Source organism: Atractosteus spatula, chromosome 14 (assembly GCF_055471065.1).
Source record: "Atractosteus spatula isolate fAtrSpa1 chromosome 14, fAtrSpa1.hap1, whole genome shotgun sequence".
In the NCBI taxonomy this organism is placed as follows: Eukaryota; Metazoa; Chordata; class Actinopteri; order Semionotiformes; family Lepisosteidae; genus Atractosteus; species Atractosteus spatula.
The window spans coordinates 28260524-28286676 of NC_142719.1; the positions used below are offsets into that span (position 1 = coordinate 28260524).

General features: G+C 35.8%; 1 protein-coding gene across 1 annotated transcript in view; it reads left to right on the forward strand.

The window, feature by feature from the left end:
* The window catches only part of atp10b (ATPase phospholipid transporting 10B), a 45930-nt gene extending 37764 nt beyond the window's left edge, over positions 1-8166 (forward strand). Inside the window, exons 15-21 of the mRNA XM_088933002.1 lie at positions 695-771; positions 1518-1643; positions 1956-2156; positions 3196-3276; positions 3365-3469; positions 4503-4690; positions 5000-8166. Coding sequence (XP_088789128.1) covers positions 695-771; positions 1518-1643; positions 1956-2156; positions 3196-3276; positions 3365-3469; positions 4503-4690; positions 5000-5465 — 1244 coding nt within the window. The 3' untranslated portion in view covers positions 5466-8166. The remainder of the gene's footprint in view (positions 1-694; positions 772-1517; positions 1644-1955; positions 2157-3195; positions 3277-3364; positions 3470-4502; positions 4691-4999) is intronic.
* Positions 8167-26153: the final 17987 nt, after the last annotated feature.

Genomic DNA, 26153 nt, shown 5'->3' on the forward strand with positions numbered 1-26153 from the left:
TAAGCTTAAGTTGATATGGAGATTTTTATGTTGAGATGAACTATAGGGAACCAACTTCTCCTGCATTAAGCTTAGTCCACATTAGCTTTCCAGTTTAACTTATAAGGATCAAAATGTATCACAGGCAAGGATCACAGGCAATGAGATTCAGTAGCCTCTTGTACAGTGCAGTCCGTAAGTATTTGGACAGTGACACAATTGTTGTTGTTTTGGCTTTAATACTTTAGATCCCATGAAATGGGGGGACTATGTTTAAAAAGGGCTGTGATTCCTATATGGTTCACCCAATATAGACGTAAATACCCTCGAATTAAAGATGACATTCTGCACTTTAACCTCATAGTCATTGATTGATTTCAAATCCAATATGCTGGAGTACAGAGCCAAAACAGCAAAAATTGTGCCACTGTCCAAATACTTATGGACTGCACTGTAAGTAGCTGATTTTCTGTGTGAAAAAAAATGGTGTCTTAGTCTCCCTGCTAATACTACCTTCCCTTTCACAGCACTTCCTGTGGATTCATGCAGCACCACAAACATACCAACGCTGAAAGATTTCATGTTAAATTAGCCATTTTTCTGTCATTTTATGTACCATTACCATGTGTAAGCATTTGTTGTCACAGTGAAATTGTAAGGCAGGAATTGCCACTGATGACTGATTTATTATTTTTATTTCCTTCTGTAACTTTAGGGGATGGTGCTAATGATGTAAACATGATTCAGGCAGCAGACATTGGAATTGGAATTTCTGGACAGGAAGGAATGCAGGTGTGTGTAACATATACCTGATGTTAAGGTTTCTTTTTTCAGAAACCAAAATTAGCAAGTTGCGATTTAGCAGTTCACTTGCTAAGGGATATACAAAAAATGATAAAATAAAAAAGGAAACTTAACTAAAATTTCAAAAGAAAAGCATATCTTAAGAGATAAATGCTAAAACGTAAAAGACAGAATTGAGATCTTCAGGTAGAGGTTCCGTGCAAAAAGTAAATTTTATTTCCTGCCTTTCCAATTTTTTATGTAATTGGATTTGGTAATGTTTTCAAACAATTTGAAAGAAAATAAGATTGGATCTGAAACACCAGTATTCTCTTTGGTGTATAAAGCTAAATTAATTTTAGTGTGTTTCCATTATCACATTAAGTCTGAAACATCTTACTTTCTGGGTAAAACGTAAGGTCAGGTTTCATTGTTTAGTTACTAGTTTTATGTTGATATAGTGTTTTACATACATGGACAGATTGCTCTAAAAAAATTGTTCTTTCACTGCTTATTCTTAAATTGGGTTAAGAACTTCATTCTCATATAAATGCAAAACAATCATTCCCCAAGAAACACTTCTGATTTCAGTTGCATAGCAGTCGTAAGCATAATAAGGCATATTATGCACTTTTTATTTTATTATTTTACTTAAGGACTTTCTAATGTATGCAAATCATTTTAGCCTCATTGTACTTCTAAATTTGTACAAGGATCACTCTTCTAATGAACATGTCAATGCATTCATTTTGTAGGCAGTGATGGCCAGTGATTTTGCCATATCCCATTTTAAGTACCTTAAAAAGCTGTTGCTAGTTCATGGCCATTGGTGCTATAGCAGACTGGCAAACATGATTATCTACTTTTTCTACAAGAATGTGGTAAGTATCCACTGTTTCATGCTAGAATGGAATGTTCTATCAAAGGATGGATTTTTCTTCTTGTTTGCCTTCATTTATGTTTTTAGGTCTTGTCAAAACTGAGCTGTTCATCCTTTAAGAAAGTGAATTACTACTTACTTAATTAAGCGATTTTAATGAAAGATTTTAACTATTCATTATCCCATAATAAATTAACATATAATAATCTCTGCTTTATTCTTTTTTCCAAAAATATATTTAACAGCATTGAAGACTAATTTCTCAATTTACACATGAAATAACTGAAGTTTTTCTTTTATTATTTTAAACCAGACATATGTGAACCTCTTGTTCTGGTACCAATTTTACTGTGGATTTTCGGGAGCTGCGATGATTGATTACTGGCTGATGATATTTTTCAACCTGCTTTTCACTTCACTACCCCCCATCATTTTTGGCATTATGGAAAAAGACATCTCTGCTGAAACACTTCTAGGCTTACCAGAGCTATACAAGAGTGGCCAAAAATCCGAGGTTAGTATTGTTGCAATCTTGGTCACAAATGGTCTGTAAAACCAGAAAAAGCTCCTTTTCTCATTGTTTTGACCTATGAAACAAAAGAACCCTGGAGAATGAGTCCTGATTGTCAGTAAAGACATCTCTGGTGAGGCATTTCGAGGGTGGCTGAATGCATATAATGGACATATTCAGCACCAGATAAGTAATAGCTTCCTCTGAATTTCTAAAGTATTATATGATATATAGCAGAACAATAAACCAGGAACCTCTGAGTGTTATTGCTTCCTTGAGACTTGCTTGTGACTTCAATTAATAAAGGCCTTATTAACAACATCTGCCTCAAGGACTGTTGCAACAGTGCTAAAAATTCTGCATGTCATTACAACTGCTGTATGTATTTGCGATGCAGAGTATTTACTCTTGTAAGTGAAAATTTATACTGTCTTGAGGCACAACACAGAGATAAATTAGTCATTTTGTGGAGATTGGTAATTTATTAGTAGTAGAGTACGACAGATCTAGTTCAATAAGAATTCTCACAGAAGCCATTAGCTGCCTGTTATATGAATAATAATTCACTTGTGTCTTACTTAGGCAACATTTTAATGGATACTGTTTATCCTGGGTTGCAGGATGTTATTGTACCATGGTTAAGTAAAAGTAAAATGGTTTAATGTTATTTTAATTGTATGTCTGGAAGTTCATATATAAAATTATCATATATTTTATAAATATGTTTGTACAGGATACTTTGTACACAATATATTTATGTAATATTGTAAAAACTGAGTTCCAAATATGTACAGTAAACATAGCACATGGGTTTTCTTAAATGACAACATAAAGCTCATAAAGATTGCATTCTTCTATGCCAGAAGTTTAACTTCTGTTTGTTTTGAGGGAATTTTTTCAGTAGCCATTAAATCAACATTGTTATGAAAGATTAAGGTTTTCGTTAAAAACAAGCCATGAATATTGATACATTGCAGTCATTGTGTATTCAATATTCTTTCAATTACTTTCAGAAATATTTATATACTGCTTTTGATTTCAGGGATATAAGTGGCATACTTTTTGGATTGCAATGTTGGATGCCTTTTACCAAAGTCTTATCTGCTTTTTTGTCCCTTACCTCGTAAGTATAATACTTCAGTTATATTTTGGATCAATATTTTTTGCACTATTTGTCATTTCATGTATTTTTTCTTGTTTTTCTTTGGTAGACATACGAGGGTTCTGATATCGACATATATTCTTTTGGAACTCCCATGAACACTGTGGCATTATTTATTATTCTTTTACACCTGGCCATAGAGATAAAAAACTGGGTAAGCACTCTGTTTTTTTTAGTTTCCACTGTAGTTGATGAAAATGTGTTCATCTTTGTGTCTTTACTGCATTTTGCAGAGTAGAAATGTGACTACAAGCTATTACAAAGGGCAGTGGCTCTATTTCTACCTTGTACTGTTCATAGAAAATAAGAAAACCATATTTGACTCATATTATAAAATGTTGACCTACATGTTGAGCTGCAGTGTTTGACAGAAGAGGGGGTAAAGTTCTTTGGGGGGTTTTATATGGGGTCAGAGTGCAGGGTCAGCCCTTTATATACAGTGCCCCGGGAGCAGCTGGGGTTAAGGGCCTTGCTCAGGGGCCCAATGGAATAAGATTCCTCAGCCGGTCACCGGCAACCTTCCAGCCACAGGTGCAGATCCTGAGCCACAGTGCAACCGCTCCGCCCTTATATGGGCCTAGGATATGACATAGTCTCTAACCCCTGTAACATTTCCCCATTTTGTGTTTGTAATAGAAAGAGATCATCTAATGTACTTAATAGTATGGCAGGTTGGAGTGAGAATTATGTCATTTGAGCTTGGGTAGCTGCAATGAAAATCAGCAAAATAAAGTATTAAAGGAAAAAGGGCCTTTTCGATGAGAATATTATTCTGAAGAACAAAGACAAGAAGTGTTTTTCCTTTTCTGGGATTAAGATTTCTAAAAACATATTTAAGCCTCGGAAAGATGGAGTAGTTTCTTGTTCTGATGTTTCCTTGTCATACACTAAAGGACAAGTGACAAAGAGCCTAGCTGTGGTAATCTGCACCTCCAAGGTGTTGAAAAAGCAGAAAGAGTAAATGTAAAAAAAAAATTCTTATAAATTCTCTGATGCTGTTTTTCATCATTTTTTAAAGTTTCGGAAAGTACTCCAAGTGGAATAGACAATAAAAGCATTTTTCTACCCCCTGCTATGCAAGCAAATCCTTTATAGACCACTGGACATTCATGTATTCCAGAAAAGGCATCTGGAAACTGCACACTGTCTTCTATCATTGTGATTGCATGCTTTGTCATTTTTTCCAGACAGTGGTTCACTGGGCTACAATGATAGGTAGTGTCCTATTATATTTCATCGTGGCTCTTGCCTTCAGTGCTTGCTGCATTACCTGCAACCCACCCTCTAATCCCTTCTGGATCATGGAGGGGCAAATGGCAGATCCACGTTTCTACCTGGTTTGCATCATAACTCCGATAATTGCGCTGCTACCAAGGTAATCCATCTTAACTGCTTGGCCTTCGATTTGTGCTGCACACATCCTAGAAGTAATCAGCTTGCGACATTAATTTGGCTTGTTGAAAATTGATAGCTGAAGAAATGAAAAGCATAGCACTGCCTCTGAACAAGCCATAGAAATGTCAATACGTGATGAATATTGAAACAATGGAAAGACATTCCCATAACATCTTGAGGCATGCAAAAGTTTAGTTTCAGTGTTATGAAAGTTTGCAGGACGTAGTAAAGGAAAACAGAGGACATTCTAAGAGATCACAAGGAGCTCACTATTTGTCATCTTTTCCAGATACCTGATTCGCATTTTGCAAGGTACCTTTGACTTCTCAGCTCTTCATCGGGCACGACAACTTGACCAGCTGGACAAAACTACAAGGGAAAGTTTGATCAAGGAATGGAGGGATAGCAGCAGTACAAGACAGTGCATTGCCTCACAAACTGATCTGCCTTCGCCATCCTCCCCAGTTTATAATGGTGGCGAGCTGCCAAGAGAAGGCAGCGCTGAGGCTTCTTTTTACACTGCAGAATCTCACTCTGGGGCCACACTTAGTCAGAGGAATCCAGGGAAGGGGATGTCAAGTGGGACAGAGGTCGTTTCTGGCAACCAGCAAGTTCTGCAGCACAGAACCTCAAACTTTCCCACCATCGTCTCTGATCCACGGAATGATACTGAAAACAGCAGCACATGCAGGAATGACAGCTCTGACCCTTTCAACCCAGGTCACCAGCGATCCATCAGCACCATGACAATTTAGTGAGAACACAGGAGGAAAGGGAAACAGGGATTTAGGGATTGTCATTTATTTTGCCATTTAGTAGTCGCAATCTACACAAAGCCTGTTACTTTCTTTCTTTTTAATCCCATATTGGGAGTCTCAAGAATAATGAGTATTATGTTCATTTATTGACGTTTTTAAAACTCAACTGAAAGTACAATATTTATTAGTGCATTAACCAACGTTATTAGTAAGAGAATGAGGTGAATGTTTACATTTTGTATCGCACTTTGCTTCTTTTTTTTTTTACAGATGTGCTTGAGTGAAGAAATATTTGTTTGTCTCATGCATACAAAGCCAGGAAGAAATCTCATTAAAATATTGCTGAAATGAAGACATAGTTAAACCAAAATAAGGTTTATTTCTGGCATTCACAGTTTTGACATACTGTACATAGCTATCTCTAGAAAATATGTAGTCCAAATACCAGCAGAACTCGTAGAGTTACGTTACCTGAGTATTCTCCATTTAAATGTTTTAACATACTTCTCTAGTCAGAACCATGTAAAATGTTTGGTTATATTTTTTCTTTTTATCTGCCAAACTGATTTGTTTCAAAATGCAATACACATTTACCTCATTTGTATGTACTGTAGTTCATATTCTGTGAAATGGCACTTTCATTTTACAGGAATCATTTAATATTGTTTTTCAAGTCCTGGGATTATGTTATTAAACCTGTGTAAGAGCTTGTAGTTATACATTTATATGTTTATACAGTACCTATAAATAGATAACTAAAGTAATTACAGTATAATTGATATACTTGTATTATGTTATTTCCCACTTAATGAGAGAAAAGTAGTCTAATGGTATCATGTGTTTTTATTTAAAATTATAATTATATGTATCACCATAAGAAAATGCTTATAAAAAATTGAAGACTTACAGTATTTTTCCAACATTGTTCTTAGTTGTTGGTTACAGTTTTATCAAGTGAACAAATACTGTACTCTAAAGATATATTTTTGTCTTGCATGATGAATTGTGCTACTTTGAAACTTTGCAATACATGGCACAGTACATTATTTTAAAGGCACTTTAGAAATGAGGATTATGTTTTTTTTATTGTTTTGTGGTGGTGATCTTAATGTTTATGGTAGCACGTACTGGAGATATCCCTTTGTGTACAGTTTACAAGAGAGTAATAAGAGAGAAATGTAGACAACATCAGGACTTATGATAGAACATCACCTCCACCAGTGTTTTAAACTATGTATATATTTTATAATAACTTCGTTATTGAAACGACTTAGACTGGGAGAGAAGAAAACAAGATTGCCATTTAATAATCTTTCATTTACATTGATCATAATTCTCAAAAACGTGATCACAGTAACTCAAGGTTAAAACATGAACAGCAAATATGAAGTATTGTAGTAAAATATTAAACTTTCTAATCAGATCTTATTGACTCACTGTCAGATGTCCCTTGTTATAACATAATTTGTTTCTTTCTATTTATCCATAAAGGTAAAAGACTATTTAATGTACTACACAATACAGGTCTATCAAAATTAACTTAACGCATAAATGTCATTGAAAATCACCATAAAGAGTAAAACACAGATACTTTGCATTGTTCTAATCTTTCTGCTCTAAGACCTTTGCAGAGTATTGCATAAAATCTAAATATTTTCACCAGCTGTTTTTATAAAGTGTGTTTATCCAGAGATGATGTCAAGCTATAAATACACACTAACACATGTTCTGAATTTTTCTTAGTGAAACTGGGCAACTCTTCAGGAAAGAAAAATCTGTTTATCACACGTAGCAACATGCTGAAAGCGTATCATTTCACCACAGCACTAATATCTAGCGTGCCTGGGCTTTCAGACTCTTGTACAAATAGAAGAAAAATTAAACTTCAGTCAAATAATTGTCTTGAAGTGGTATCAAGGTGCTTGGTTTACTCTGCAGAACATCACATGGTGTATTTTGTAGAAGCAAGGACCAGAAATGACAACTTGAACTTCAAAAAGTCCCTTTTATCTACCTCCCATAAAGATTGTTAATAAAATAATTATGGTTAGAGGATGTTATGTATACAATACACTTGTACTTTACAGTCTGTTAATGCATACTATACAAGACAATGAGCTGCTGTTGTATGTAATTATATACACCACTAAGACAGTAAGATAACTGCATTTTTGTTAAATAAATGCTTATTTTAAATTTTCTTCAGTGTCCAAAAGTTATATAATTTAGATTGTGCAAACTCTGTGTATCCTTGTTTTGTCGTAGGCTTTAATCTTTTTACTAGTCAAATACTGTAAATAACTTTTTTTCCCCCATGCTCCCTACTTTATTAGTTACTTCTCAATAGATAGTACCCTTTTATGTTCAACTCACAATTCTTTTTTGAGCTATAGGTTGAGGAAAGGGAGAGGAAACATATAATTTTTCTGAGACAATTATGCATATTTATAAGGGAGCAATGTAAAGACATAAAAATACTTTTAACCAGTTAAAAATTACTAAGTAAAATTTAATTTAATATATTTTATTAAATATATTTATAAATATTCACTTTTGTTCCAATATTTCTTTCAATTCCCCTTTACTGAAGCCTTTTGATAATTTAGTGATTTTTGTTGGTAATTGAGTTTTTAAAAACACTGAAAATGTACTTTACATCTTTACTTGTTTTTGTAAATAAAGTGAATGAGGCCAGCAATCAAATTCAATAACCTTTTTCTATTAAATAATATGACGGTATAGAGATTTCATTAAGTTTGCAGAAAGGTCACAAGCTTAACTACTATAATATAAAATAAACTTTCTAATCTGGATTTGTGGATGTACATCTGTAAAAACATTTTAAAAATGTGGATTGCAAAGGTTATTTTGTTCTTGTGCATTGATTTTGGTATGGTATTAAGTTTGGCGTAGTAACTGAGCTGTCAGCTTTAATTATGCATGTCATTAACATGTTTCATACAGATCAATAGCAGTTTGTGGGGTTCAGTCTTGCTGTCCTCCATGCATGTAAGTCAACCTTGTCCATTTTAAATCATTATTAATTTATATGCTTTGGAACCAGGATAGACATATGCCAGTCTTCTCTTAATCTGATTTGTGAGACAGATGATCAATACTACAGACTTTGAGCTGCGTTTGGTAGACAATGATGTTAAAGCAAATTTAAGGTGTTAGCGAGCCAAGTAATAATTTCATGTCAAACAGCTTCCAATGGTCCTTTAATCTGCTGTGAATTAAGCCATAAAGGAGAGACAAGGTGCCAGACCTCACGTAATATCATCATTCTTTACTAAAGCCAAAAAATGTTCAAAGAGATTCAAGTACAAAAACAATTGCTCAATAAATAAACTGTGCAGCACTGTGCAACTATGTATACCATATTAGGATGGCCCACAAAAGCCAAAAATCGCTCATTTCAATACATAAAATGCATTTTGGTCTTAAAAACCATTAATGTTAACTTGATTATATATTGTTATTAATCATCTTGTCATCTTGATTTTTTCAGTCTCTCTCATCTAGAAAATCTTGCAGTAGTCTTGACTTCTGTTTACTGTTTCCAAGAATCTTAAGTTATTCAAATACTGTAGTTTAACTGGTTTGAAGGCTGTGGTGTGGTCCCATTTCACAACTAATGTTTTTCCATAGCCTCTACAGGTATAAGTGATATTAAACTAAAGTACTGAAGGGAGTAAGCTTCCACTTCAGATTTATTCTGCTTGCCTTCCAGCACGTTTTCCAATTTATTAAAGCTGTTTGTGGGCTGTAGTCTGTCGAAGGTGGTATATTTCAATCGCCATGATGTTTTGTAAGTGCACATGTCAGAGAGTGGCTCTCTATGCATTTCACGATACCCTCAGGGCATAATGCTTTTTAAACATGCATTTCCATGAATTTCATCAACATTTAAGCCCCGTAATGGAGAAGTGGAGCTCACTGATAATGCAAACTGCCCAGCTCCAGAGTGAATCTATTTGTGAGTTATGTAGATCCACTATCTGGACTGCAGCTACTCAAAGTGAGATGAGAATAAAGAGAAGCTAAACTGCAATTACCTGACGACGGCTCACTTTCTTGAACTGCTGGGCCACTGGTGCATTGGTGAGCTGAAGAGCTCATCTGACTTCTTACAGCACTGTTTTTCAAACTCTGTTTCTTTCACTTGAGTGGAGGACTGTACTGTACATCGTGTACAGAGTTGATTGGAAAATGAGTAAAACTTGGTAACTGAATAATCTAAGGGATTTATTTTGCTTTTCTTGAAACCTTAAAATGCCAACATAAAAACCATGCTAGGTTATCAAATAACTATAAGTTGACAGTGTGAAATAGTTTTAATTTTTAAGTGAGAGCCATTGTAGTGGGGTTACCCTAAAGTGTCACATTTACAGCAGTTAACAAAAATAAATGGCATTATAAGGATTTTGTGCTCCTGAAGCAGTAGATGGGACTAAACCCTGGTGTCCAGGCTCCTTATTTAGCCCCACTTGGACACAATCTAAACTTTGAATTCTAATGTCCTTGTGTCACTCTGGTTTACATCCATGTTACTGTTTGGAGAGTCTTGAGATACAGTGTGTATCAGAACATGGTCCTCATTCTTGTAAGGTTTAGTTGTCATGGTCACTTGTAAGTGCTACAACATGTACCCGGCATTTATTTTGGCATTAACTTGGACTCGGAAACCATTTTTTCCATTTCCTTTTTACGCACAGAACTTGTTCAAATGGAGATGAGAGACACATCGTTTAATATCTTTCAGTGCTGGACTTTATCAGACAGGTATCATTAAAAGAAGAAGCAGTAAATCTCAACGGTGCTTATGTAAACTGTCCTGCTATTATTTACCTAAAGAGGTGCATGTTTTTCACCATGAATGGTGCATCAAGCCAAAATAGTGAGGAGAAGGCTTGTTTCTATATAGTTGAAGCTGGAATATAATCTTGAATTAACACTATTTTATTATTTTAGAGAGAATATAGTATTTAATTCACTAAATTATTACAATGGAGATTTTTCCGATGTAAATAGTTCCATCTGTTGCATTGATGTTTCTTACTTATAGAGTAATCCTATTTAAGGAGCCAAATTAAATATCTACCCAGAAAATTGTTATCTTTTCACCTGAGGGAGGTGTTTTGCATTTCCTATAATACACCAATTACAATACAGCCTCCAGTATGCCTACAGTAATTATTTAGCCCAGTAACATTAATGGTGACTAAGGTTTTATGTGCATGTTTTTAGAGGAGGTCTCTGGTTGCCACAATCATAGCATCAAAATACTTACTTATCTTGGGACTGAGATAATCAAACCATTGTTGTCAAAATTGTTTTCAGTGAAGAAAATGGGATGCTAAATGCATATCTTATATCCCCTGTTAATAAAGCAATCTGAGAGTTAATTGTTTCAGTTTTCAACTCAATTCACTTCTTGCACGGTGGAGTGTTTTAAATAGTTGTTTAGTATCATGATTGAATAACAGAAACAGATACAGTATTTACCCATCTTTCTGATGCAGAGAACACTAAAGAATAAATATTGAAAGAAATGTACATACTGTACAATTATGGCTATAAGTGCATAACCTTTATTTACTGTATATATATAAAAGAGGTCATGCTTAATCTGAAAGCTAATTTTGGGGGTTTTAACTGCCAACAGTTAAGGTATATGTAAATTGTTTGGGTTTTTTTTTCAAAATAATGGATTATTGCCAGCTTCTTGCCCACTGGACTAGACATCTTTTAGCTTTGAAAATACCGTATTGTTTAAAGTTGCATTTTTTTTTCACATACAGACATACTATTGTTTTAAAACTTTCCATATGGGTTTAAAATGTTCTTGACCTTTACAGGATACATTAAGGGTAAAGGTTCCACAAATGTCAGAGCATAATATTATGCCTCTTGCTTTCAGCTCTACAGGCTACTACTGTTCCATAAAGAAGGTATCGGGCACTATCTCATTAAGGAACTTTGTGTACATTTGGGATTCCTCCTGTAGCAGAGAACAGGGCCTTTCTCAGTCTCAGGTGAGCAGCAAAGCAGAGCTGTCTGTGCCATTGATGGATGACAAAGAATTTTCTTCTACATGATCAAACACTGCTTTCCTTCCACTCTAACACCCCCACTTCCCCCGCAACACACTCTCTGAGACCCTGTATTGCATGTTGAGCAAATGAAATCCATATTTCTGGATATAGAGCAAAGTGCTTACCCAGCATCCATGATAACTCATTTCACAGAATCAAGTGATGGCACCGCAGATGTTCAGCATGATAGATTGGCGCTGCACTAATGTCGTATACATTATACATATAATGTCATAGGATACCGTGGGCTGTATTATGAAACTAGTCACTTGCCTCGAAAACATGCACATGCAAAAACAAAACTTTTACAACTGTTATGAACTTCATAGTACATTTCTGTAAGAAAGGTTTTAAGAACATAAGAAAGGTTAGAAATTAGAAGTCATTCTGCTCATCCTAATTAGCTCTTTGTTGGGTTAATATCTTTAAGAAAGCTAGAAAGGTACATCACTTAGGTTGCTTGCACAGTCAACTGAACTATAAGCTTGCTATGGTGAAGTAGTAGAATACTATGAGATCCATCTTTAAAATGTGACTTGGCACTGTGGATCAGTTGGAAATTTGAGGTAACAGGTGATTGGGAGAGGAAAGGTATGAGGAAAGGTATGAATGTTACTATTTGTGGTTTTAGCCAGTACAGTAATCTGTCTAGATTAACACAAAAGAAGAGGCTTCTTACTATCATCAAGTTAGAACTGAGCCAGTGTTCTATGTAAATGGGTCCTGATTGTGCAAATTCTAGTTGGTTTATATTGTGAAAAATACCATTTGCAAGTTCTTCAGTTTCAAGCTCATCGAAACATTTGATTTTCTATGTTTTGTAATATTCAGTCCTAATTTCTATAGTAAGAAAAAGGTAAAAGGGGAACTGCAATGCTATTTTTATATTTCTGGGTTGGAAAGAGTAATTGTTGATGTGTGCATTTCAAACCACAATAAAATGTACTCAATAACCTCCTATTTACATCACAAAATATATTACATTTCCAAGAAACAAAAGCAACAAAATATCCAGAGACATGGAAAAGCCTTATTATATTGTAATCAATCAGGCTTCTGAATACATCTCTTTTAATCCAGCAGAAAAGTTGCTCTCGACTTCGAGATTTTTGCCAAAAAATGCTGCTTGTTAACTCTGCATGCAGATCACATTGAAACATTTCTGCTCTGAAATGTCTGCTGCACAACCTGTACTTATTTGCTCCTACTGTACATCGCATTACATCAGTCATTACAATGACTATTGAGCAGGAAGGGCTGCTTGTCATTGCAATTGCCCGTGGCAAAAGCAATCATACATTACTCTACCAAAGTTAACAATTTTGTGTTGATTTGAAATTTGTAAAAAAGTTCTTTACGGTCAATGAATCTATTTTGTGACAGAGATTTAATAACTGGTCAGAGAAATTGGGACTGCAGTTCCCCTTTAACTGACTGCTAATAGTCAAAACGGACCAAAAGACAATATTATAATAAAATACCTTAAGCAGGAAGACCCTGCTGTTGTTCATTTTTAATGCTAAAGGTAATATATTACTTACTACAGAGGTAAACAAGTGCTAACAAGTACCAATGATGGAATTATTGCAATTTAATTATTGTTATTGAGTTTTATAGGCCCATTTATTGTTTCTGACTTTCATGCACATTTAGTTAACGGTAATAGGTTCATAATAACCCCACAGTTGGTAAGCAATTAGGGTCCAGATGTTAAAATCTCAGTCCAGACTCAAATTGTAAATGCAAATTATAGGACTCATTTTTTTATTTATCTTATCTTTTGTATCATTGTAACTGAAATAATAAAAAAATGTTAGACCCAAATTTCTTTTAAACCCTTAAGCAGTTAATTATTGCTTGCACAAACAGTTTTCAAGATAGATAACATTTTACCTAACATCTCTTTAATATTAGGCTGATAATTAGCAGCATATGACTGAACAAACTATTTACTTTGTTTAATACAGAACAAGGTTTTGCATGAATATCGCTTCACAGTTAGACCTATCTACTGTTTAAATGCTTTGGTCTTTCAAGGCCCAACATCAGCAGAAGCCTTAACAACAAACAAACCTCAAAATTGTTTTCCTGCCATACTGTACCTATGGGTGAGACAAGGTGATGCCTTCAGGAAAGGTTTTCATTTCTACAAAAACAAAATCAGAGGAATTCATATTTTCCTGCATCCAGAATGTCTTTAGCTTTGGGATTAATTTTCCTTTTTTTTCTCCTCAACTTGTTTATGGGAGTTTGTGTCACATGCTATGTATTTTTTATGACAGCCAAAGCAGCTAGAGGCATAGCTTTTTCAATACCACAAAAATCAAAGGGCAGCTGCAGCTACTGAGGACAAACCCTAGGGTGAGTAACCTGTTCAGCAGGATGAAGTTGATGAAAAGACAGTGCAATTAAGGTAAAAAAATAAACCAGAAAATACTGGAGCATGTCTCCCTGTGTGATTATTTCTGCTTCTGTGTAGAGTTTCAGCGAAATAAAAGCTAATACTGCAGCCCAGTGTACAGTATGTGAGTACAGGTTGAATATGTATTGTGTGCTCTGCTACACACATCAGATATCTGGGCCTACATAGATACTTTATTGATCCCGTGAGGGAAATTTCAGTGCAACAGAAGCTTAGCACAGTCAACACAGCACAGTGTAACAAAATGATATAATAATACAACAATACATTACATACAATACAGTCAGTACAGTCAGGGAGAAGTGCACTAAAAAGAGTTGCTCACAGTACAGAATATACAAAAAAACCATACATAAAAAGGTTTTCCAGTTCTTTGCAGTACTAATGGACAAAGTCAAGAATGAGAAGAGTCAAGAGTATTCTTTCATTTCGTTTTATGATTTTAATCTTCAATGTAACAGGCTTCATGTAATCTTCAAAATCCTTATTCTTATCTACAGGACTCTGCATGGCTTGGCACCTTCCAGTACCTTTCTGACTTACTATTACCATTACCATTATAAATGGGATGTATACCCATTTATACATCAGTGCATTAACTGGGACCAGTTGAATTTGAATTCATGGTTCTCTGGGTCGGAGTCCAAAGCCTTATTCTCTACTCCAGTCAGCAGCTTTTATGTATATTGTATGCATGATGTGTCTCTGCTTGTGTTTTGCTTCTGTTGCCAGTTTTTCCCAAGCTGACAATGTGCCTATCACACAAACCTCTTAGGTACACTGGGCTACGCTCCTTTTGTTTTACGAGGAAAAATGTTTGAGTGAAGATACAACCCATAAGGCAAAGGAGTCTTGTTTTCAAATTACATTCTTTCTTCAAGGAAGATTTTTTGTATACTGTATTGGCTTGAACCATATAACTTCACTCCATTGCATTGTTTTTTTGTCATTTTTTCTATTATTGGAATTAGATTAATAGTTTTTTATGGTCAAATAATTCCTCCCAAGTTTCAACTAAAAACAATATATCTTTTCTTAGTCAAGATGCTAATATCGTCTATGAGTAAAAACATTATAGGACAGGTAAAAGTTTGAGTCACATGTTAATCTTTATATATTTGAATGTAAAATTCAGCAGCATTAGCAGATATGTATATTTGCTTACCACTATAGCAGAAGTATTTTAGGAACTTGGTGATATTCCTTTTTTTATCTCTCTGTAATACTAAAGTAAGCTGCAAACTAATAAGTGTTTAAAATAACCTGATAGGTGACAGGGGAATTTAGAAACAGCTGATAACACTGACAACAGAGAATGAAGTCTAAGAAAATATGGAGGCTGTGCTGTATCTGTATACTCCCGTACGTACATCAGATCCTGGGTCACATTATGCTAAATTAACAGCCATGTCCACCCTGTCTGTCTTGTAGAATAGGCTAGGCTGTGTTTTGCCATGATACTCATCAAGACACGAGCTTTTCTAGTAATGGAAGGATGGTTTATGCTGGATTTGTAATTTCTCAAAATGGAAAAACTGTATGTAATACAAAGCAACATTGATTCTCAATGTTTCTGGGATAATTGATGATTGGGTATCATGTTCTGCTTCTTTTTAAGGATCTGTAAAGCCATGTAAGATCTATTGCTAACATGCCATTTTTTGGTAGCTGCCTTGCAACCTAGAAATCCACAGACCTCCATGGAGAATAATCATTTGGGCTAGAGTAGGATTCTGTTTTAGAAGACTGGACGTTTGAAGGTTTTAACTGTGTTTTTCAATTAACAACTGATTAAGACCTAGAAATGACCCAGGAACAGGAACAGGATATTTAACTTATAATGAGAGTAATTAGTTCAATCAAGTAACTTAGATCAGATGTGGATTGAAAACTAGTGCACCCTGCCATGCTCATTGAGAAGTGTTAACCATCACTGAAACAGGAAAACAGAAAGTTGGAAACTCCAATGACAGCACCGTAATTCTGGGTTCCATTACCTGTTTGAAATGAAAACAATTAGAAAAAATAAAATGAAAAACCTCACATAGGTATAAGCTGCAAACAAGGTCATTTAGTTTGTCTTGGTCTTTAAATTAGTGAAACTTAACATTTCCCAAAGAATCTCAGAGAATCTGCTTCAACAACATGGCACAATGGCAAAGGACAGTTTGTTCCACCACTATACAATACTCTGTATAAAGAAGTAACATCTGTTGTATATTCAGTGCAAATTACACTTCCTCATGATTTCCATTTGTGCTTTGAGAGAAGGAGAGCTGACTCTATGAGAATGTCACCTATTAAGGAGATAAAACTGGGTAAAGTGAGACACACCTGGGATAATTGAATAATTGGCATCCAGAGGCAGTGAGATTCCACATGAGGGAGAGGAGCAGATAGGATAGGCTCTGTATGGAATCAGATGCTCCCCTGGACTAATAAGAAGTACTGTATAAGAAAAGGATTTTTGTCTGTGTTTAGGTTCCAGCATGAGAGGAAGACAAGTGAGAGCTCTAGAGGAAGAGTTGGGGCTGTGCTGGTTTATAGGCTTGTGGGACTCAGTGAGCAAAGAATGATTGGGAAAATATAGCCTAAGCTGTAGTGGGCACCAATGGAAAATCTAGGAGCCTAGAGGGGTTCTATCTGTGATAGTTAATGACAGACCACTTAAAACAGACAACTAAGGTGACGTGCTGGTAGAGAGGTAAAGATACCAGCATTGCCACAGTGCCCTTAAGTTTTTATTCCATAGACGGGTATAAATAGTGCATTTTAAATTGGGTCACTACGTTGATTGATTTCATTTTTATTTTGCTTTTTTGACCTTGGATTTTAAAAACATCCAGACATTATCCATTTCCCAATAATATTTTACCTGCAAATTTTAACTGTATTAATGTTAATTTGCATGGCCTTGATAGGCAAAGAAACATGATGATATGATTAACATCTGTGTTTAAATGTTAAGGCTCCAATACACTCAATGAAAACAAGAACTCACCTGGGGCTTATAATGATGTTTTCTGGAAGTGAGATAAGGTGAAATTTTTAAGTTTCATACTGATTCTTTAGCTTAGTTTTTCAATGGGCCTGAAGGCAACACATTTATTTATATCTAAACTGTCTTATTAGTGATTCTAACCCTAGCAGGAGCAATGACTAGATCTAGCCTCCTATATCTGATTTTTTACTCTTTGGAGACAGCATGCAAACACAGAATTATGCTACTGGCGTTACCATTTTTGAGTATTTTTCAGAATACATATACAGCATAAGACACTGATACTTCGGAAACTGAAAATAAATTAAATCCAATGCTGCAGATTTTTGTTCTTCCAAGGAGTGCTCTTATTTCTATAAAAATGGAAGGTTTCTTCCAATAAGACCTGATTCACAATTATCCTTTTTCATTTTTCTTACTTTGAGTTACAGTTCCATTACTTCCAAATGACTCGTGAGTTTGAATTTCAATTAAAACCCACTACTCAAAGACAATTGCTAATGTTTTAAAATTCAGAGCAAGCCAGGTATCAGCAATTATGAAAGGGGAAAAAAGCAGGTGATTACCAGGATGAAAAGAGTCACTGCTGCCAATTTTGCTTTCTGTGGAAGGTTTTAATTTGCCATTCCCAACTCCACATCTGACTAAACCTGCATAAAAGAGCACTGGATCATGGAGCATGAACTACACACAATGTATGAAATATGTGACTGAGGCTGCCAGTGAAGACCACTGATTCTCACTGGCCCGTACTGTACCTTTGATAGCTCTGCTCTTGCAGTTCTGGTTCTTATCTTCTTTTGATTGACCTCAGAGGAACACTTCATAATCCTTTCGGAAGCATTAAGAACAAATGCAAAAAAAATGTTGTGCATCTCCACTCATACACCTAATAATACCTGGTTCCCCTAAACACCCTGGATCATATTGAGTAAAGAAAATTTACATCTGCTAATTAATATGCTATAATTAAATACCACTCTTTATAAATAAATAGTTTTCTTTACAAAATAAATAGTTTTCCTGTTTTGATAGGATTTGATTTCACACTGGGCTTGTCCCATCTAGAGCAACAGCTACTGGTGGTGTGCATGTTATCTGTAGAATCCAGAAACCATTTGATTGAAAAAAAGTCCATATGGTCCTCAACTGAGATTGTCATCTTCAAAGTAACAATTTTGAAGAGTATTATCTAAGAAATTATTTATACCCCTTTCAGATGAAATTTTGACCTTGATACTTATCACTAAATGTTCTACTCTGTCCTGCAGTGTGTGCAAGGGTAAATTCTCTTACCAAAAGTCCTAGCTGTCTGGATTTATTTTCTAAGGAATAAAAAAGATATTGCCATAGTACAGGAGCCAAAGGCTAAAATAACTATTCTTTGTAGTTTTACTAATACGTTTTACTGGGTGGAGGCCTCCTCTTCTGCATGGAACAAGACAAAGTGTCCCTTAATTTTACTGCAAAGAAACTTTATAATTCTTATTTTGGGGTATGGGGGTGAACTAGGGAGCATGGTGTTAGTCGAAAATATTTCTAATGATTAATATTTCAGGATTCACTTTCAGTTTACACTCTGTGATGTTGAAACTTCCTATCTCTACTGGAATATAAATTTGATGCAGATATAAATGCAGTTATAACCATATATCTGAAATATTGAATCAATTGTTAAAATCAAACCAATCGGTCACTGACATGCAATTTTGAAACATACTATGCTTGATCTGGAATTGGTAAATCTATGGCTGGAAATCCTTCATGGTTTTTTTTTTTTGCAATTAGCAATTAAGTGTTGTCCAAATTTTTCTAGATTTTTGCACATTACATTTTGTATTTGGTGGACTCACAATGTTTTGGAGCAAATGGCAATCCCACTCTAATTTCTTATGATTTGTTTGGTCCAGGACTTGCAATTATAAGCTATCCTGACAAGTTATTACAGGTTTAGTAATCAATATGGCTTTTCTCTTTTTTATTGTGTATCTGTACTGCAATATGTGCCTATGGTGCCTTCTGTGGAGTGAGGTTATATTGTATAGCTGCCCAACATACAATCTGATGGACTTCTGGAGAAAAAAAAGGAGCTGGCCACCTCTGTGTTTTTCAGTTATTGGCTTCATACAAACTCTAAGCAGCTGTAACTATCTGGAACAGGAGCTTGAATGTTATTGATGAAGACATTTCCTGGGACAGCATTTGGGACAATTTAAATTCAACAAAATAAAATCCTAAACTGAAAGATTCACTTGAAGTTCCTGGCAGTTGATCCCTCATTGATAGATGATAGATGCTATCAATTGAAGTTAGACCCTAGTTTTGTGTGTTCACCTTGACCAAGGATTATTGTGGGAGCCTTCTACAAATGTTTAGGGAACATCCAGATGTAATTGTTTAGGAAATATAGTTCTTATTTTCTTTATCCACTATTATAAACAAGGATGTACCTTGCTCTCCCTCAGTATTTTTTTCTTGATAACTTGGATGGTGGTCTTGGATAGTGGCAGTAGCAGGTTTAGTTAGTTGGTTTTATTGCAGCTAAAAACATACTGGTGCTACATTGGCTACATTGTGCTGCATTACCCTCTCCTATAATCACTTAATCACTTTCTTGAAATCATTTATTTGGAACCTTGCACCATACTAAGCTAAAGCTGATGCTGTCAAAATCTTACTCTAAACACATTTCTGCTTAGGGGTCCTTAGGTCACATAATTGGTGGAGATACTGTACTGTATACTACCAATAGAAGGGAGTGGGGACATGTCAGTGTTGTTGCCTTGTTCTGTTCTGTTGGTTTATTTTTTAATTTTACACTCATAAAAATGGTTTACCAAAAAAGAAGTAACAATATCAAAATGACATGACTGGGCAAAGAAATTGTAGATTTTCCTCTTTACAAGACATGCAGAAAAGGGATAAAAGCATTTGTACACATACCTTGCATGTTTAAAATCCTGAAACACAAGGGATGAAGATCAATGTGATAGCTAGACTTAACTCTCTTTCAAAGGGTTTCATGTTCAAGCAGTAAGACTACAACCTGCAAAATTATTCCATGACCTGAAAAGAGAGTGTTGCTGCAAACTTAATCTTCTGCACTGTCTCCCTCGCTGTTTAGCACATACTGCTGCACAGAAATTGAAAATAAATTATTCTCTGCATGAATGTGTAGTGTCTGACTGCCATTTGTGAGAAATCACAGTAAAATGTCAAATAAAAACACCAAAGTCCCTTCTAGAAATAAACATTTTTTAAAATAATTTAAAAGTTTGATTTAACCTACCAAAGCCCTTTTAATGTGAAGGCTATTGTAAGCATAAATTAAAGGATATTTGAAAATGTACATTTTAACAAAGCTATAGTAGTTCAGGTGGATAGCTGCATCAGCATGCGTAGGCTGCAAAGGAACATGTCATAGGTTTATTCCATGCTGAAAAGAGAAAAAAGAAAACACAATTTTTCGGCCATGGAGCCTTCTTCAGGTGTGAGAAAGACAGGGCAATAAGCAAAGGTAATGTAGCAGGACAACAAAAGCTGGAAGAGAGGAAGAGCCAGATGCAGGAGCAGGGGACAGACAGAGTGGCCAATCAGGAAGTGTGAAGTCAGGATAGGTGAAGAGAGGTGTGAAATTAAACCTACAATGAATAGAGAGAATTTAGAGGAAAAGTAGTCTGTTGTTGAGAGAAGGGGGAAGGTGTGATCCTAGCTGCCTGAAAAGGTTGCTGGAGGTACAAGATGTCATCTGAGTGATCCGGAATTGTCCTGAGGGGCCTTTAATGAGTGTGGTGTTAGATATGTACTTGCAGGTGATACAGCGAGCTCTGTTGCAAGGGAAAGTTCCTGGTGTGGATGGTTGCTGAAGGCGGTCAAGGGAGGTGTGAACAAGAAGGTTACGCAAATTAGGTGGTCGGCGATATGAGATGATGGGGCGGTCAGAAAAGAGGGCCCCAATGGAGGGATCATCCTGTAGGATGGAAAAGTTGTCATTAATAGTCCTGGGGATAGGAAGTGTTGGGGTTGTAGGGAAGCACCAAAGGAATGCAGTTGTTACTGCGGGAGTTCCAGATTGAGTTTATGGTCCGAGGGGTGTTTTTGTCTCAGTCAAGGGCCCTGTCAATAACACTGCTAGGGTATCCTCTGTTGATGAAAAAAGAGTATATTTTGAGGGCTTGGTTCTGGAAATCGATGTCATCACTGCATAATCGTCGTAGCCAAAGGAACTGTGAAAAAGGGAGACAGTTTTTAGTGTGTTTGGGGTGAAATGAGCTATACAGGAGATAGCCGTGTGAATCCGTGGGTTTGTAATAGACCGAAGTAGAGAGTAGGGGGTACTTAATGAAGAAGATGATGTCTAGAAACGGAAGAGTAGTGGAAGATATGTAAACTGTATATTTGAGGGACGGGTGGAAGTTGGTGAAGTGATGCAGAAAGTGTTCAAGCTGGTCGTTAGAGCATGTGGCGGCACCGACACAGTCATCAATGTATCACTTGTAGAGGTCAGGGACATAGCCAGTGTAGGAAGCAAAGAAGCATTCTTCTACCCAGCTAACAAAAATATTGGCATAGCTGGGTCCCATTCTGGGACACAATTTTGGTACCAGGAGTGGGGTTTCCAATAGTCTAATGGTTCTGATAGTAATCCGACTCTCATAGTAGGGGCAGTGAAGTGCATAAAATACGGTAGTGGCCCCTGTGGTAGTGAGTCAGAAGTGTTCTCTGACCGAGTTAGGTTTTAACCTGCTATTGAATCTACAGGTGCTGTGCAGGTTAGGACTAAGGCTGCTACCCAGTCTTCTAGTGCTGAGCCTACTACCAACTTCTCTACTAGTGAACTTGTATTAGATGTACAGTATGTACTCCTGTTCCACGCAGAAGTCATAGAGCCAATGCCGGGGTGCACACTAATCCTTTTCATGAACCCAAGTCTGTCTGTAATGCAATCTCCTTAACTCCAGAAGGCTTTTCCCAGATGATAAACTTGCTTTCAGTTTTAGGGAGGCAGTCAAGGGGGTGAAGGGTTGATAGTCACCGGGACGTTGATTATGCGGCAGGGGAGAATGTGATCTACTGGTGAATAGCTGTCTCTTATGCCCAATCCACTAGATGGCGTGCCTCTTAGATAGCGGTGTCTCTTAGTTCCTGCCAGGTCATTACAGCATTCTGAGCATGTGCAGCAGGGACTAGGAAGCAGTGTGTTACAGGTGAAAAAAAAAAACACAATTGTGTTGTAATGGTAAATACTGTTGTATTCCTATTTACACCCTAAATAAGGTCTCAAATCAAAAGTATTAACGAGTATAAAGGGGTATTGCATAGGATTAAGACAAGATGAGTAAAATTGATGTTAGATGTTTGCAGATTTTACCCAAGTGGACTGAGGCTGTAGCCAGTTTATAGACATCTACTCGGGCTAGAAAAATCTGTTTACTCATTTGTAAGTAATGTGTTGCACATGTTCCTTGTATTTTATGTTCATTTATTCTTTGCCGAGCCTTATGTTTAGTTGTGAAATGGTTATAGCACAGTTTGCCAAGTGTATGCCATTGTAAGTTTATTATACTAATTAGCGTTGTAATGTAGTTCTCAGTGAGTGTAGATCTGAGAGGTGACCTGCGCAGCATGTGAGCGGCCTATTTCTACATGTGTTGCGTGGTGAATTATTTAAATTTAAATTGCAATCTAATTTAATTTTTTGTTCAGTGTAAATGCAATTTTGTAACGGTTAGATGGAGAACCAAAAATTTTGAAACTGTCAAACTAAAATGTGTTTTTTCTATGTTTTCCCTCATGGTAGGAAGAGCCACTATCGTATTTTGTGTAGCTAAATATATCATTCTATCTCATTTCTTTTGTTATTATTATTATTTCCAAACTAATAAATCAGATCAGACACCATACTTACCTGGAAATAAAGAACCCCAAAAATATATTTGTGTCCTGTTTTTTTTGTTTTATTTGTGCTGGTTATTCTTTGCCAGGCTATATGTATTTAAGAGAAGCCTGCACAGGACTACCTGGAATGGTTTGTCAATTTTGAAGTGCAATTACAGTGATCTCTTATTATTCACAAGATTTTCAATCAATTAATTTTTGCACCATACATTCTTTGATTAAAGGGATTTACTGCATGGTCTTATTATTCTTCTACTTAATATTCATAATAGAGAGTATGACATACTGTAGAATAAAAACTGCCTGAGCCTGGTACTTCAAACTGAATTAAAGAGAGTCAGAACGTAGGGGGGAGTTTTCCAAGATTTAGAGTGTTGAATATTTATTTTGAACATTCCACCAGCAAATTTAGGAAACTGTCTCATAGGAAAGACACTGCAGTCCCCTACCCACCACCTCATGAACACTTGTCCTTTGTGTATGACTATCACATGACTGTGAAGGTCACTTTTACAGGGCAGAGTTAACTCTTCCTGTTGTGTTGGTATGGTTGTCTGGTACCAAAGGTTCACAGTTTTTTCGCTCTATGGGAAATGTAGGATGTATCTACCAAAATGTGAAAATGGATTTGTCATGTTCCTCAATTTTTGTTTTAAAGTTTTGCATTGTTGTTTATTTCAAAGACATATCCCAGGTATTTAATGTCAGCTGTCAGGACCTTTACTGTTGCCAGTCAGAGTTGGTTAAAATTAAAGTGCTTTTCATCACTCTGTTAGGTACAGCTGGAATGACTCAGCAGTGGCTTCACACTGTATAGAAGCCTGTGATTGTCATACAAAATGTGAACTCAAGTGTCCAGATGGAAAAACCAACGCACTCTCTGCTCTGCAGAATGAGTCAAGTTCTCACAGGGGAGCTGTCACGTTTTGTGTTTTTAGCCCTTATACTCAGCATATCAGGATATTTAATTCAGCTAACAGTAGAATATGGTACATAAAGAAAATCATTGGGTTAATAAAGTTATTATTGTAGGCATTAACTGAGAAATGAGGTTATCAATTTTGCTTCAAAGTTCAGTGACGTCCCCTAAAGTAACATACTATATTTCATTATTATAACATGGAATTAATTCCCCCTTTACTTGAATTTAACATACAGAGTTCTGTTTATCAGCCTAGCTGGGATATCTTTCTACTCGCATGTATTTTATGTCTAAAAAATGCTCATAACAAACCACCACATGTTTATTTTATAACTGCTAATCTAACTGCTAGACCCATAGCTGCCTCTTGACCAGGCAAACTCTCAAAAGCAGAAATCCTAGTTCACTTTCAGTAGATTATAGGTTTAGCCTCTAATGATCAGCTTTTGTGGTTGGCTAGATTTTCTGAATAGATGATCCCGAGAACAAGTCTCATCCAAGAAGTCCATGTGAAAAGAAATGTGGCAAACAGCAGTAAGAATGTTTTCTGACTCTTAACGTCTAGTCGTACTCAGCTGTCTGCCTTCATAACTTATTATATTATAAAACCGCAATGAAGAATGAAAGCAATTTTAAAATATGGTTACTGATGTTAGAGGGTTTTATTGTTTCATGTCTTTTCCTGATGCTATCTTTTCATTGCTGATCTGCAAGCAATAGCTTTCCATCTTCCTTTTCTTAATGTGGATGTGGATTTGCATTTAAAAAGGATGAAACCTCTGACCGTAACTACAGGAGGTAATTAACACTTCACACTAATAACAGGCAAATAAATAATAGGAATCATTGAGCAAACATTACCTTAATAACCTCAGTATTAAGGGCTGAGGGTTGGCTAGAGCAAATTAACATGGGTACTTTAATTTATAATATTTTAAAACCATAATTTTAAAACCTTTAAATTAAGTAGACACTTACTGAACAAAATTATAATGGATTCCAGATATTACACAATACTGCCTCACCATTTCCATCTCCTTATAACTTTGCTCGGCACGTACCTTGTATTAATATATTATTCCCCTTTTTATTCAGTCCAAAAAGAATGTCAAAGCTTAAATATTCAAACAGTACTAACACTAAGTGAACTCTTTTCGGAAAACAGCCCACAGCTTTGACAATCTTAAAGAAAAGCGAGTTCTAATATTGCACAATAATCTAAGTCCTAGCTAAGAAGAAAATTTAAAACCATTTGAGTCAGAGTCTACAATCTAGATAAGGTTTTTCTTCTCAAATTGACACCAACGCAAGAGAAACAGGCTTCTAAACAAACACTACAGCCAGCGTTGTCACAAAGGAAAGTTTGTAAGGTGATTTTAGTTCAATGAAGATGTTAGAATGGATGTTTATCTGCAACTTTCTATGTACTAAATGTCATGTGGTGATTGAACATAAAGAATCAAGAGCCTTGCACCACTTTATTCCGTGTGATTAAAACAAAATACATTTGTTAAGACAATTTCTCAGCAGCAACTTCACAGGAATATTCTGGCAACAAGTGAAGAGCAGACCAAGGGGCTTAGAACACAATCTACAAAATAACTAGGAGACAGTTTAAAAAAAGTTGATAATTTATTAAATATTCCCTAATTCAATGTGTTATGTTTTCAGGGTTTCAGTCCAAAAAGAAAGTCAAAACTTAAGTCTTCAAGCAAAAGTACAAACGCTAAGTGAACTATTTCCAGAAAACAGCTACACGTTCTCTGGCATTAACTCTTTATTTCTGATCAAAGAAATACAGTACATGACTGTTGAAGCCTTTATTAATTTGACATCTTTAATTACTTAATCATCGGCATTTTACACACTGACATGGCTCCAAATTCTGAACTGATGTGTGTTTGCTGTTGAGGCTATGTTGCTTTTAGAAAGGGTATTGCCACAAGTCTCACTGTGTTATGAGATTGTCATGTTCTCTTCAGTCTCCAGGTCTCTCAAGAGCTTCACACCTAAGCGCCAGGTGAGTGGTATTTTGGTGCAGTGGGTTTGACTCTGGCTTGGGCTTTTTTGTGCCTTGCTTCTTTCAAGAAGCATCTGGGTGAGGTCCTTGGATCACTTAGTTACTAAAGCTCAACCAAGCTTGATGGACTAAAAGGCCTGTCATTTGCAAATTAGGCTCTTACGAAACAGATTATCAACATTATGCCTATGATGACATTTCAAATTCTTATTGCACACCTTATGTTCTATATTCATTTCAGATTATATATTTGTGTTTGTAACCAAGGTCAACTTTCAGTTTTAAGAATAAAAAAACACTGTTTATAGTGTTAACAATTTCACA